Source organism: Thunnus maccoyii, chromosome 2 (genome assembly GCF_910596095.1).
Source record: "Thunnus maccoyii chromosome 2, fThuMac1.1, whole genome shotgun sequence".
In the NCBI taxonomy this organism is placed as follows: Eukaryota; Metazoa; Chordata; class Actinopteri; order Scombriformes; family Scombridae; genus Thunnus; species Thunnus maccoyii.
In genome coordinates, this window is record NC_056534.1 from 34997757 (window position 1) to 35013260 (window position 15504).

The following is a 15504-nucleotide window of genomic DNA, read 5'->3' on the forward strand; positions in this document are numbered from 1 at the left end:
ACTTACAATGGTATATAAAGGCTTAAAAAGACCTCACCAGTGGAGGAAAATTATTCAAAACTAATTTTAGAGGCCGTTGTTTGGTGTTGAATTGACTTGCATTGCTACAAGTGTGTTTTTTGTGATCAAATCATGAGACAAACTCAAATGATCATGTAGCGTGTGTCGAAACAGGAATGATGAAGCTGAGGAATGTTTGTCTCGCTCGAGCGTGAGGCTCATCTATCTTGCAGGTACACAAGGATCTGCACTGGTTACAGCTGGAGCAGCAGTCAATGTGTCTAGTATCACAACATTGTTGAGTTGAGAAAGAAAAAACTTACTGAAAAAAGAGGAGGAACAAGAAGATTGTTGTTTTGTAAGGACAAAACATAAAAGAGGAATCAGAGTGCAGTGTGGGAGGTGACAGAATGAAGTTTAACCTGGTGACACTCTGCGCTGTCTGTCCCATTCTTATGATGACAACAAAACACTTTTATTTAGCGATAACGTGTATTAGAAATTAATCAAAGTATGGATACATTACAGTCTATCATTTTCTAAACCAAGTTAGATATTTGTGTCTGATGCCACTTTGCCTGCAGCTTAGCAATGATTATGTTTCAGTGCTGTCTTTAGCTGAAAGTGGTAAATGAATCTTATCTTCATGTCTTAAACATACAGTACTTATATATAGTAGTAGATGCCATGGTGGTGTGTAAGCTGAGTTACAGAAACATTTTCTTTTCACAGATCCATGAGTTTCTAATTCCACAATCTGCATCATTCCAGCTTTTTTTGTCTCTGAACTTTGTTTCTACACAGTCTTCATTGTCATTATGATTGTTAGGCTCCCCAGAGTGCCAGAAGCTGAAAACAAACCCAAAGGAAATGAGGTTTTAATAAAGAACACAAACCATCATTTAATGAACAGCAACACACAGAATGTGGCCAAGTTAAACTTAAAACGATGACAAATCAAAAATATTTCCCTAAAAACTGTTGACAATGTAGTCAGCTTATAAAAATCTAAAGTCTACTCAGCTGCTATTGTGATTTGAAAGAGGCTTTGGTTTCACTACAAAGATTGATTTAGTTTGAATGAATATTAATGTGTGAACCTTGTTGTCAGTGGAGTCCCATCCACCCATTTCCACGTCCCTTCTCTCTCGCTGTCAGTCAGTCCAATCCACATCGTCTCTTGGTATCGATTTATGAATTCCTTGTTTTTAAAGAGAAACATACAATAATCAATAAATATTAAACCAATTTCCGTCATCCTGTACCTTGATGAACTTGCATTCAATCAATATTTCACTCTTTCTGTGTCACTGATTCATCCATTAGTACACACACACACACACACAAACACACACACACACACACACACACACACAGACACACAGACCTGTTCTTCTTCGCTGTTGACAACCACTAGGTCCATCCCTCTTTGCAGACAGTCAGTTCTACTCTCATTCCAGGTTTTCTTGTTCGAAGAAATATAATAGAAACTACCGTTGATATACACCCATCCTTGTTGGGAGTAGTGAACTGTGAGCAAAAAAAGGACAAATTCTTAATACGCCAGTAACGAGAATTAACAAATACATTTCCACTGAGGTATCAAAATTGCATCATATTATTCAGAAATATGCAAACAGGGATAATAAAGAAATCTATGCATGAACAGAAAGATGATATATTACAGGCTTGGAGTCAAAGTGTTATAAATGTTTTATACAGTAGTAGAAATCTACAACGAGTCATAACAAGAAAAGATAAGTTCTTAACTTTTCAAGTCTGTCCTAAAACAATAGTCAGGTGTCAGAATGAACATTGAAGCATGTTTTTCTCCTCCTCTTCATATGGGCAATTAAGAGATCTCTTCATAATGCACTTTCAATGTAAGTGATGGGGACAACATCCACAGTCCTCCTTCCATGAAGATCTTTATTTAAAAATGTATGATATGAGGCTGCAGCTGCACAAATTAGTCAAATCAAGTCAAAATCTTTCAAAGTTACCGTTTTTTTAGTGCCAAATTCCTTATTTTGTTACGATCCTTCCGCTTCAGCTGAACAGGAAAACACTGTCCATCGAGACCCAAAGAGGGAAACTTTTAATTAAAAAAGACTGAAACTGTGGAAGATATCTGCTTCATTTGACTAACTCAGGTGACTGAAGCATCATATTATCTGCAGATAAACTTTTAAATACATCTTTGCTCAAATGAGGACTGTGGATTTTGTCCCCATCACTTACACTGTAAACACGTTTGGAGGGGATCTTCTAATAGTCAGTATGAACAGGAGGAATGATTACAGCCAGCAAAACCTGCTTCAATGTTCATTTGGGTTCCTGGCTGTTGTTTTAAGAGAGACTTGAAAAACTGTGAACCTGTCCTTTAACATCTAACTTTCACAAATATGTAACACCCTAAATAAACAATGATTACATGATCAGTTAATAACAGATTTGAAGAGAATCAATCAGTTCAAATGTACATTATTGCCACTTGTTTATCAGCTATATCCCAATAAATCGACATCAGTCCATCATCACTTATGACATTGGTTTATTTTTTTAACATTAACAGTCAATATTAGGATTTTTTCCATATAAATAATATTAGTAGTTGTCAATCATTCACAATAAGATTCACACCACTTTCACACTAGATGATGATGAAATCTGAGTCAAATGATTTTTTTATCAATCAAATCAGATTTTTTTCCTTTACATCACACAACACATAATGCTGACATTGTTTCCAGAGCACGAGTAGTCGGCTGAGACAACAGCACATAACATGGCTGCATATAAATCTTCTCTGCTGCTCATGTTGTCAAGTGTGACAAATGGACTGCAAAACCTTTTGTGATTGCTTGGTGCAGTTTAATTTTCACACTTACCAAAGTCAGGCAGATTCTTCTTCAGCTCATCTCTCTCCTCAGTGAGGGTTTTAAAGCTGGCCTCAAGGTCCAGTATCTTGTTATCTGAGAGCAGAAAGAGTAATATGAAGCTGTCATGCAACAGCATCAAAGCACGTCCACAAGTACAGAGATGATGTACTTTAAAACAATATGGAAATTGTGTTTTAACTATTAATGAAAGGTAAAGTTTAATATTGTTATACTGTACATAAACCATTCCCTCATACAAAGCCAAGGTGATATATGCGACTTTATATCTGCAAGACCTTAAGCAGAACATTTTGACTGGGGTTTAATTTTTACTTTGATGGCCAAAATTAATAGCATGAACTTAAAGCTTTAATGTTCCATCCTCTTCTTTCTCAGTGGTATAGTATCACACAAGCTTTGCATTAATTAAACAGCCATCAGTTGTGTTACTGCTATTAAACTTTCTGATTGTTTCTGATTATAAACTTTCCCATACATGTACCTCTGTCTTTAAAAGTCAGTCAACCACAAACTCTTATGTGCTGCCAAACAGAAGATAATATCAGAGACTGCAACGTAGCCTGAGAACACAAACTGAGGTGAGGTCTATGTTGTCATTGATCAAGTGATCTACACACTGATGAAAATATGTGTAGACTGGAACATTTAGGAAGCAGTCAGAGCAAGTGATCGTGATCATCATAGCTTGTAATATAATATAATTTTTATTTAATTCAATAATTGGATGCCATTGATGCTCAACCATGAATGAATCACTGATGGCCAGTTGGCTGTTGCAAGAGCAACTAACTCAGTGACACATTTCAGGAACTTATAAACTCTTGGTCCCAAACTGAACCCATGTACATCACTGGATCATGATACCAGTCTTTCTGGCACTGACAACATTTAAATGGCAGCTTTCATCTGACATGAAGCATTTTCTAAATATTACACTTATACAACTTCGGATACAAGTCCTTGTTATTGGTGTAGTTCATCACTGTACTAACCACAGTCACTCAAGTTCGTCTTCAACGTGTCTCTTTCTGCAGTCAGGCGTTTGTAGCTGGTACTGTAAGAATGGTCTGAAAGAGAAGAAAGACTTTCATGCAAATTGTGCAATAAGTTGGCCATTTACAACAGAGAGATTACCATCAGTTGCAACAGAATTACAGCATGACCACAACATAGGAGACACTTCATTTTAAAACTGAATTTCCATTTAATATATAAGCAGATTTACAGGCTGAAAATTCTGACTTTGGTTTAATGTCTTAACGGCCCAAAATGTGATCCAAACCCTTCTTACTTGATCTTACAGCTTTGTTGTAACAGTAGTTTTAATATTATTTTGCTTTGTGATTATAAAGGCCCACATACTTGTATCTCTCTCTGAATGTCAGCCAAACACATTTTTTTCTGCAATACCAAACAGGATAGAATTATTCGAAACTGTTATGTTTGGACAGAAATATGTAACAGTAGACACTTAACACTTTACAGTCTTATATATAATAATCAGATGGTGAATTTCAATGCAGGGGAGACACAGGGTTGACGTACAAACACAATTCAAAAGGACTCACAGAGAGCAAGACGCAGGGAAATGTTGAGAGCAGCTTGTAAGATACACAGGAGTCCAAAGCTCACAACAACCACTCTGTACAGTTTTCTCCCTGGGTGCAGAAATCACACAGACTCAGAGTAATTATTACGTCTCTCAGCCTAACGATAGAGTTCTTTTAAACATGACAATGGCAAACAATTGTGAAGCAGAAACCCGAGTGTTTTGGCTAATAAATATTTTTTTTAATTAAATTTAATTAATTATTATTAATATTATTATTAATTATTTAATTTACTTAATTAATTATTTTGTTTAGAATTATTAAAATTTTCCTTGAATGGGAAAAATGATGACTGTCAACAGGACAGATTACTTCAAGGATGACATTTATGTACTATTTTTTAAATTGTTTTTTCTACTCACATTACACACCATAGTCTATAATAAAAGTTTGTCTTACCAACCAACTTCAGAGTGATAGCAGGTTACAGTCCTGTGCTTTGACTTTGGGTGGTGGAGCGTATTTCCAACATATAAAACTATTACTTGAAATAACATGACTGATATAAATCATATTCACATCTGTGGTTGACTAAACTCTATTTGAGAGGTGCTTCCAATCTTTAATGAAATACATTGTAAGCAATATGTAATATATAACTTTCACAACAGACATTTTGACTTGTCATAGCAGGAAAACCACAGGTGTTACTAATAATATTAACGATGCCTCAGTAAGTCATGACAGTGTGACAGTGAGCCAGCAGGCACAATATCAGGACCCTGAAACTGAAGCAGCTAAATGTAATTCAGCCATTGTTAATTTCATTATTTACACCTGTGCTTTTTCTACTGCCACATGTAAAACTGTCCTCAGTGAAAAAGGCTGATGGGAGCTTTTTCTCCGTCTTCATGTGCCCCCCACACATCAGTGTCCTTGACAACTGCCTGTGTATGTTCGCCTCGGAGAAGTTCTCCTCTGAACGCCGTTTTGATGACACACAAGCGCGTTCTTTAGTGGGAGTCACGCATTGCACTACAGTATGTGGCATTTGTACAAAAAAAAGTATAAAAAATAATTTGGGATTTATGAATTCAAATGAATGTGCCTCTAACTAAGAATTGAGATTAGTATTTATTGAGATTAATTAAAATGAACAGGTGGTAATGATGGAAACTTTATGCCTTCAAACATTTGATCAAGTGTTTGTAAAATTATGAAGAAATGTTCAAATAGGTTTAGAAATACAATAACAAATTATTGCCGGTGATAGCCTGAATCTTCTTTTTCATCTTCCTCATCTTTGGTGCAAATACTTTGATATGAAGTAGTAGTAGTAGTCATACTAGTAGTAGTAGTTGTAGTAGTAGTAGTAATAGTAGTACTATAGCAACAATTCAAAGATTAAATTTGTGAAAATTTGTCATAATTTAGTGATTTGAACTACAGCTCTGAAAGTTTCTGAGGAGATAGGCAGGCCCCTTTATGTCATTGTGTATAAAGTGAGGGACCATCAAATAATTGACTCAAACAGATTGTATACTACATACTACAAGTGAAACAAGAAGGTAGAAAAAAAAAAAAAATATATATATATATAAGGTCAACACAGTTACTGAATAAATTGCACCTTATTAAAACAGATCTATACATTATTTTATGCACTATAAAATTAACTCTCACAAACACTCAGCTATCAGACTTTGCATTTCATGCTTACATTTTGATATTGTAAATAGAAAAGATGAATGTTTACAATATGATTACAATATTTGCCAATAAGGTTAAAACTGAGAATAAAGATGTTTGTTTAGTTATAAGATTTCTGTCTCACCAGGCTCTGCAGCAGCCATCATTTCACCGTCTTCAACGTTGCTGCTCAGCACCAAATTTTATCTACTTGGGTTAGACAAATATGTATGACGATGTTTCGATGTTAACTGCTTCCTCTTTTCCATTTTTTTTCTCTGCTTCTGCAGCCACACAGTTTTGGTCTCAACTTCCACCTTTATTTGTTCCCACAGGGCAATTGGTTTTGCAGCAAGACATAGATACAAGATGATAAAATACATAATATAATACATACTGTAATATAAGTTTTGGTCTTCCTTATTTGCCATTCTTCCTCAACATAAACTTCTCCATATAACGGACTTTGACTGCTGCTCTGGCAGTCAGAGCAAACCATGTAACACTATGTATTCATGGTGTATAAATACACTCATGCTGAGGGGAAGCCACACAAGGGTTTCTTGTAAGTGTTGCTGTCATAGAAAGTCGTACATGTCGGTTATCACCTTTTAGAACTCTTTAGTGGAGATCAAGTCAAGTTTCTGGATGAGAGTTTAAAATGAGTCACCGTCGTCAGCAGATGATAGTTGGTGAATTAATATGACAGGTCAGTGGTGGTAGATAAAAACTGGCAGGGATTAACAAATATTGATCTATTTCCACTTTTATTTTTTTTTACTCTATATGGCAAGTAAGTCTTTTATGAGTGGTGGACATGGACTTTACAGAAACTCTGCTGTGTTTTCCTGCATCTTCTTTTAAGGATACAGATGTCCTCATTTTCCAAGGAGATGATTTGACAAGATTTCACACACACACACACACACACACACACACACACACACACACACACACACAAATGCAAAAACACAGTTGTTCTTCTTTGCTGTTGATAATCATCAGGTCTGCACCTTTGAGCAGACAGTCATCTGTTCTCTCTTTCCAGGTTTTCTTGATTGAAAAAATGTAACAGGCACTATGGTTGGAATACACCCATCCTTGTTGAGAATAGTGAAAAACAGAAAGAACCTGAATATCTCACTATCAACACGAATTAACAAATTCATGTGCAAGTAGTGTGTGACTTATGCTATAACCGAAAGATCTAACTAAAAATTAGTCAAAAGGTCTGTCTGTCAGAGTCACTGAATGCCAGCAACAAAGCATGTGGTGATAACATGATTAACGTTTTCACATGATTGTAACGCTTTTTAAGTGTAAGTATGACTGAATGCAAGCATGACTTTGCTGTTCTGTCTTAATTTGCCCACTATTTCACTTACATTGTGGATTCTTGATTACTATTATGACTAGTTTTATTCTCATACTGTACTCACCTAAACTTTTAAGCTGTCTCTTCAATGCGTCTCTCTCTTCAGTCAGGGCATTGTGCTGTAAAACTGTCATTCTGAGTGAAGAGGTTACCATTATTTGCAACAGAATCAGATTATGTTCGCAACCAAAGAGACAATTCACTTCAGAAGTTATATAGCGTTACATAGCTACCATGAGTAGTTTGTTTAATATTTGCAAACTATTCGTATGCTCTTATACAGCTACAAACCAAAGAGGCAAGGTGTATGTATGAGTAATCTGTATAAATGCTGGATCTCATGAATGCTCATAGGCTAAAAATTGTGAATAGAGTTCATTTCAATATAATAGCCAAAAAAAAAAAAGCGTAAACTTAAAATTGGAAAGTTTGATTCTAATTCTGTTCTTTCTTAATGTTACTAAAGTGGAAAGAAACTGTGTGAAACTGAGAAAGCAAGCAAAAAATTACAATTCTATGTTTTCATCTGCACACTCATAAAATATAAATTTAGCACAAAAAGTAAGGAAATTTGTGTTTGGTAGATTATTTCTTTGTTGTAACAATGCTTCTTGGCAATACATTTTATACCATTGGAAAGCCTGGTTATTTCCCTTTTAAATGGTGCCACATTTGTAAGGAACATGCATTTGTGGGATGAGCAGCAGAGCTGAGTATGTGGGTTATGCCCATGAAAAATTTGCCAAATCTTCTCTTAACTTATTCTGCCATTGACTCTTGTGTGGTGGATTGGATGATTGAAGTTTGAAGAAATAAGACATATTGGCAATTTAACAATTTATTCATTTAACAGACAGGAGCCTCAGTAGCGTGTGGAAGAACCATACACAGCCACAACAGCCTGGCACCTCCTCCTCATGCTGGTCACCAGAATGGTCACACACTGCTGCGGGATGGCATCCCATTCTTCAACCAGCATTTGTCGCAAGTCAGCCAACATGGTTGTGTTGGTCACTCATGGACAGCACGCCCAAGTTGATCCCACATGTGTTCAATGGGGTTGAGGTCAGGACTGCTGGCAGGCCATTCCATCCTCTCCGCTCCCAAAATCTGGAGGTAGTCTCTGATAAACCCCGCTTGGTGGGGGCAGGCGTTGTCATCTTGGAGGATAGAATTTGGTCCCAGACTGTGAAGATATGGGATTGCCACTGGTTGCCAAATCTCATCTCGATATCTCTCTGCATTGAGATTGCCTCCAGTGATGACAAGCCTCGTTTTTCCAGTGAGAGAGATGCTGCCCCACACCATCACACTGTCTCCACCAAAAGATGTTACTCTATTGGTGCAGCAATCAGCATAGCGTTCTCCATGTCTTCTCCACACTTTGACCCTATGATCCAACTGCCATAGGCAGAAGCACAAAATTACAATGCTCTGATCATTGATGTAGTTTTATCATCATACTTTCCAAAGTTATTCAGATTTGTCTTCAATGTGTCTCTCTCTTCAGTCAGGTTTTTGCAACTGGCATCAATGACTAAAACAGAATTTGCATAGTGTATCCATGGTATTAATCTATCAATGATTCAGTAGGCTCTTTCCTCTACTTGATATCATAGAGTTTCTCTATTGTATAGTGGCTATCTGTCCACTCCGTTACATATTCCATACATATGGAGAATGATCCCCCTGCTGTCAGGGTATGTGGATACTTCTTTAAGACACACAGGCTTGCTCGGCCACACCTTATGGTTTACCTATAAAACACCTGTGCTAATGTGGAATCACTGATTGTTTGATCTCCACCAGAGTCAGGGTACAGTGTGTGATAATCTGTGTAATGACTTTGAAAGACAGAAAAAATGTCTGTGTGTGTGTGTGTGTGTGTGTGTGTGTGTGTGTGTGTGTGTGTGTGTGTGTGTGTGTGTGTGTGTGTGTGTGTGTGTGTCCTTTTGAGTGTATGAATTTGTGGTTTGTGGCTGAGAGATGTAATGACAGAAAGAGTGGAAAATGTACTGGAGGTGAGTTCGCTGAGGTGGAAGATGAATGGAAATCATTTCCATTTCTATTGATTACTGTTTTTCTCTGTTAACAAGGATTTCACAAGAAAATTCCACAAGCTCACATGGATCGGACTGACTAAGAGAGAGATTATATGGAAATGGGTGGATGGGACTCAGCCGACCAAAAGGTTCACACATTACTCTTTCATACAAATTAAATCAACCCTGAACTAAAGGCCTTAAAACTTTTTAAAAAACTTTTTAATAAATTAATCTGTAATGAATCACATGAGACTTTTGAATTTTGCAGTTTAAACCTGACCATGTTTTAGCATGTTGCTGTCTACCAAATGTTTGAATTGTTTTGTTTTTGTTGTTGTTGTTGTTGTTGTTGTTGTTGTTGTTGTTAAGATTATTTGTTTTTGGGTTTCAGCTACTGGAGCCCTGGGGAACCCAACGGATATGAAGGCAAAACTTAAGACTGTGTGGAAATAAGGCTCCATGACAAGGAAAACAGCTGGAATGATATACCATGTAAAGATCAAAACTTCTGGATCTGTGAAAAGATGGTGTCTCTGTAACGCAAGCTGGAAAGTCCCTCGGAGGAGGATGATGTAACAACTTCACTGCAGCAGACGCTAATTTCTTATTTTATGAACACAGCTGTAATGCTTGCCTGAATACACTGCCATGCTTGTATGGTTATCTTACTGAAAAGTGATAATTATTGGGCTGGATGTAAATTGTGAAAACTACTTCCATCTGTAATTTACAAAACCATAGAGCTGAGAGTTTTGATGGAGGCTTAGTCTTTATTTAGCCACTCTGACTTGTTCTTACTACGGTTTTTCATCCAGAACAGCAGCTCTCACCAGCTGTCCAGCTGCTAGCTTGTAGTTCTTGTCCTGTTTAACAGAAAGCATTACGGCCAGGTCTGCATTGTAAAAAAATGTATCTTAAGAGGCTTCCATGTTAAATGAAGGTTAAATTAGAAAAAAAATACTGCTGCCTACTTCTCCTTAAAATCTCTAAACTGTTCTTCCTCTTCTGCACCTAATGTGTGGTGTAAGAATCACCACCAGTTAAGACTTAGATACACTTGTCACCATGAGGCCTCATTGCCTACAACCTTAACCATTTCTTTGTATCCATTTAGTTAGATTTGTATATACAAAGTTGTTTTATGTTATTATTTTGTCTATTTTTTTGCATTTCCCTCATGTCTTTTTGTTTTGATTTGTTTTTTCTTTTTTTTTGTAAGCCGACTTCAATGTCATGCCCTTACTGTCATTATCTGTTGTTGTTTTTCTGTGCTTGAGAAATAAAATAAAATGAAATAAAAATAACTATGCTTGTTTGTCCTACTTATCAAATGATGTTATAGTCAAACAGATGAAACAAACAAATCTCCACAGCATCATCAGCATGCAGTGAAACCTCATGCTGTCTCCCAACTCTCAATAATTTTTATATGAATATTAACAATAAACAAATACAGATAAACCTATAAACAACCAAGTGAAAAAAGATGAAGAAGCATGTTAATACAGATTGTTAGATGTAATGTATCAGGTTAGTAAAGCCTGTGTGGTATCAGGGTCTGCAGTGCAGCCGTCTCTCAATATAATTCGTCAACTCGACAATCAAGTTTGCACAACAATAACCCTAACCATATTTTGTCTGCAGTGTTTTATTTCTCTTGTTCCTTTTGAATGTTTTTGCCAATGGCTTGATCACAATGGTAAATATTAATTGCATGTGGGGATAGCCAAGTCTCTGTGGGAGATGCATTCCTTATTCAAGTGAATGATCTTCTAAATCTGAACCTTTCCAGTCCATTTAACAAGCAGTCCCACTCCATTTAGTCGAATACCTTTTCAGCATCAAGTTAAATGACTACCTCCAAATGTTCAGGTGTATTATATTACAGTAAAATGACACCCACCAAAAGGTATGTTGTTGTTTTTTTTGTTTTTTTTAAATCAACCCCACCTGATTAGGTAAAGTAACACTGAAGAACTTTCCTTCAGCTAATTTAAGTAAATTAATTAGTAATTTGCCTAAATTCTTCTGTCCACATTTAATAATGAAACCTTTGTCTTTTTAATATCACTGAGATGGTTGCTTGCCAAAATGTCTGTGGAGGAGAGGTGAAATAATTATAAAAATCTAACCAGGTTGTGGAGATTTTCCTTAACTGATGCAATATTTCTTCCACATTTAAGGGCTTTTTGAGAAATTACTGCATATAAATAACCTATCATGGGAAGATGCAAATGGCTAAAGGTATGTCTACATGAAATACAGAGCAGAACATCAGAAACATCAGAAATCCCCCACGATAACTGCTTTGACATGAAAAAATGGAGGAAATAGGGTTGAGGCTTTTACTTAAAATAAAAAAGTAGCTCTGCTGGAGCTACTACAAATTATTGCATGTATTAAGTTGCAGTCTGTGTGTAACAGCTTACCTGTCTAGCTGTGTAGAAAAACAGAAGGTTAACTGCCTGAAGTTAAAAGTTGCCCAGGCCTACACGAAGCAGCATTTGCTTTTTTATTGTCTAGCATCATCAAAATGGCAGCAGACTGCACTTGTGAGTACAGCTTCTGACCACATCTATTTATATACTGTATCTCTATAGATAAACATAACAAACCTCTATCTGCATAGGAAGACACATAGCACCATAATACTTTACCATTTATGTACCATTTTTTTGTATATTACACAAATTTGTTCTCATTCTGAGCTGTGATGGTTTACGTGCAACATAGCTTTAACCAAAAATGACACCTTCATGCAGCTGCAACATGTGGGCCAAATAGGTGAAGTCGGTCACCTAAATACTTCATGCCACCAGCTCTCAATTTCCTGTTATGTAGAGAATCACACCTGTAAGTAGTATGCATATTCTCTTTTAGAAGGTTTTACCATGAGCAGAGTTACTCTGTAGACTTTGATAGCTTTAGGCACCATAGAACAAAACTGAACTGTCAGTACAATTGAACATCATGGATCCACTGATGGATGTCTATGTCAATGCAGAGATGTGCAGCAAGCGTAAAAGGGAGATAAGAAATTCAGAAATTATTTATGAAAATGTGTTGATCCACACTCTGGAGCCAGAAAGATCTGAAACGGCACTTTCAGGTAATTATTACAGCAAACAAATACACACGTGTACGCGACATTCTTTACACAAACAGAATAGACAATATTTTCAAAAACAACTTGTCTCAAGGAAAAACAAAGACTAAAATGACTTGTCTGAGAAACAGTTATGTGGAGAAAGGGTCATAGAGCAAGAGACAAAGAGGAAGAGACTGTTTATTACTGGACTTCGAGAGAGCAAAAGGGACAACATTTCGACACTACTGTGTCTTTGTCAGAGTCAGAATGAGAACAGTAGTGTCAAAACATTAGTGTGTTTGCACAATTAAATGTGCTCCACTCCCTTGTGTTCTCTGGAAGTCCAGTAATAGACTCTCTTCTGCTGTCTGCAGTCTGCTGTCCTTGAACTGAGAAGCACCTGATTCAGCTGCATTTTGCTGGTACAACCCTGTTTCAACTGGCTATTAATGGTTTTAGCTAAAGAAGTGAAGAAACCCACAGTGCCAATAACATACAAGGCTATGTAAATGTGTGCTTGAATGTAGATTGATGTTGAATTATACAAAAATCACACTTTGGGATGGTTGCCTTTCAATAGACTTTTAATGATATGACCTTTGCTTCTTTGAACATCATGTTGCATTATTGAAATCACAAACTACTTGTGGTAACTATCCAAGCACTCAGTCAAAGGAGCTGAGGGCACCAGAAAACCTTGTGACTTCTCTTCTCAGCTTTGTGTCTACATAAAAATCAGACTAACTTAAAATAATGTTTTTCTTTATTCACTGTATCTCTTTCAGTTTTTCCTACAGTATATCAAGTGAAGTTCAAGTCAATGTTATTTATAAAGCCTGAAATAAATGTCTTAGAGGGTTTTAGAATCTGTAAAACATAAAACAACCTCTATCCTTAGAAAAACTCACTTTATATTATGGCAATGGGCTGAAAAAAGGGAGACGTCAGGAAGAGATGTACAAAATGTGACACACATACAAAGTCAACAGAAGCAACAGAGTAATTGGTAATTAATAATTAAGGAAATCATCATTATAATTAAGGAAATAAAGTACAAATATTTAAAATGAATTAAATATTAAGCATAATAAGTTATAGTGTAAAAATATTTGGAATAAAGACTGTGGACTGTCTATAATCTGCTGTATTTGTGACACAAGATAAAACAAATGTTGACCTAAATTTATTTGATTTGATATTGAAACACAAACTAATGACAAATATTATATTATAGATCCAGGTGCAAAAAAGGTTTCCTGCAGAGGTGTTGCAGTGTTTCTGGGTCTGCTGTGTCTTCTCCTCCTGGCTGCACTCATAGCTCTGGTCTTCCTGTGTAAGTACTTTACTCAAATGTTGCTGAAAGTATCACATAGGTGATGGTGTTTAACAATGTTTTTTCATTTGCTGTTTATGTGCCAAATACAGCCATGAAGTTCATCGATGACTGTAGAAAAAAGGGGGACGTTCACATCCAATGACAGATGCCATCCTTGAACAGTAGGGGTTACCTTTTCCCACCTATATACAAACAAATATTATTATTCCATACTTGGGTCTTATGATAACAACTATCTCCATGACAACTGAACTACTCCAACTGCTGAGGAAAGCAACGTGATGTGTTTCAAAGCTTCGGAAACGATAAGCTAATTGGACCATGTGTTGATAACTAAAAAAATAAAAACAATTGGAGACTTGCTCTACATCCTTTTATATATTACAGATTTGCTTGTGATCAAATGTACACTGTATATGGTAAACTATCAAAATCATAGTTCTCTTAAAATGTCCATGATAAAGGTATCACAAGTCGTCACATGTAACCAAAACAAGAGAACAAGACAAGGCTGAACAATTGATCATTTTTATATTGATTTTTATATGCTATTTGAAAGTGTGCACCATTTGAAACGTATCATTTTGTATTATTAAGTGTTTTATCTGATTATATTACTGCAATGTAGAAACAAAATAAGTTTGTGATAAAACTATATGTTGTTTAATTGTAATTTAATTTTTAGAAAATTGTTGCTATTGAAATCACAGTATAGGTCAGAAAAATTGCAATTACATATATTTCTTGAAGGGAGATGTCAACAGACCTTTTTCACAGCAGACATTTTGGTTTGTCACGTCAGGAAAAGCACAGGTGTTACTAATACAACTAACAATGGCTCTGTTATATTCAAATGTCCCAGTAACACTTGAGTAACTGTGAGCCAACAGGGAAAATAGCAGCACCCTGAAACTGAAGCAACTAAATGCAATTCAGCCATTATTCATTTCATTAGTTATAAATGTGCTTGTCCTACTGTGGCATGTCAAAGTGTCTTCTGTGAAAAAGGTTCGTTAGGCACAGTCTATGAACATCCACACTGTCCTGAGAAGAGGTCTAATCAGACACAGTAAGTAAAATAACCTCATTCACCTATTTAAATGTCCAGCAGGTGGCACCAAAGCACAGCCTTAAATGTAAATAATCACTTTCCTTTGTGTTGTTCATCTTCCAAACAATAAACATTACTACATTTCAATCCCCACTATTCCCTACTTCCTGGTTACGTGCCACTATCACGATTCTGTATTGACCTCTACTGGCCAAAACCGGCATTGCATGTAGTACATTTGCAGATATCATATCAGTGTATGAGACATTGTGTTATGAGACTCCAAGCCCAACAATGGTCTCCCTCTCTCTTTCAATGAGATTTTTTTCTGTGTTGAAACATTTACAAACATGTAATCTCATGTCTAGGTCAAGTTATGGTCTGTAATTGGATATGTTACACAAAGCTTTTTTTAATCTAAGGTGTTTGGTCAGAGAGAATGTTACAGGTGATGTGATGTGGACCTG

General features: G+C 36.2%; 1 protein-coding gene across 1 annotated transcript in view; it reads right to left on the reverse strand.

The window, feature by feature from the left end:
- The window catches only part of LOC121911466 (C-type lectin domain family 4 member K-like), a 31541-nt gene continuing 16037 nt past the window's right edge, over nucleotides 1–15504 (reverse strand). The window contains exons 6-9 of the mRNA XM_042432978.1: nucleotides 2892–2975; nucleotides 1388–1530; nucleotides 1101–1201; nucleotides 1–849 (exon numbers count right to left, since the gene is read on the reverse strand). Coding sequence (XP_042288912.1) covers nucleotides 708–849; nucleotides 1101–1201; nucleotides 1388–1530; nucleotides 2892–2975 — 470 coding nt within the window. The 3' untranslated portion in view covers nucleotides 1–707. The remainder of the gene's footprint in view (nucleotides 850–1100; nucleotides 1202–1387; nucleotides 1531–2891; nucleotides 2976–15504) is intronic.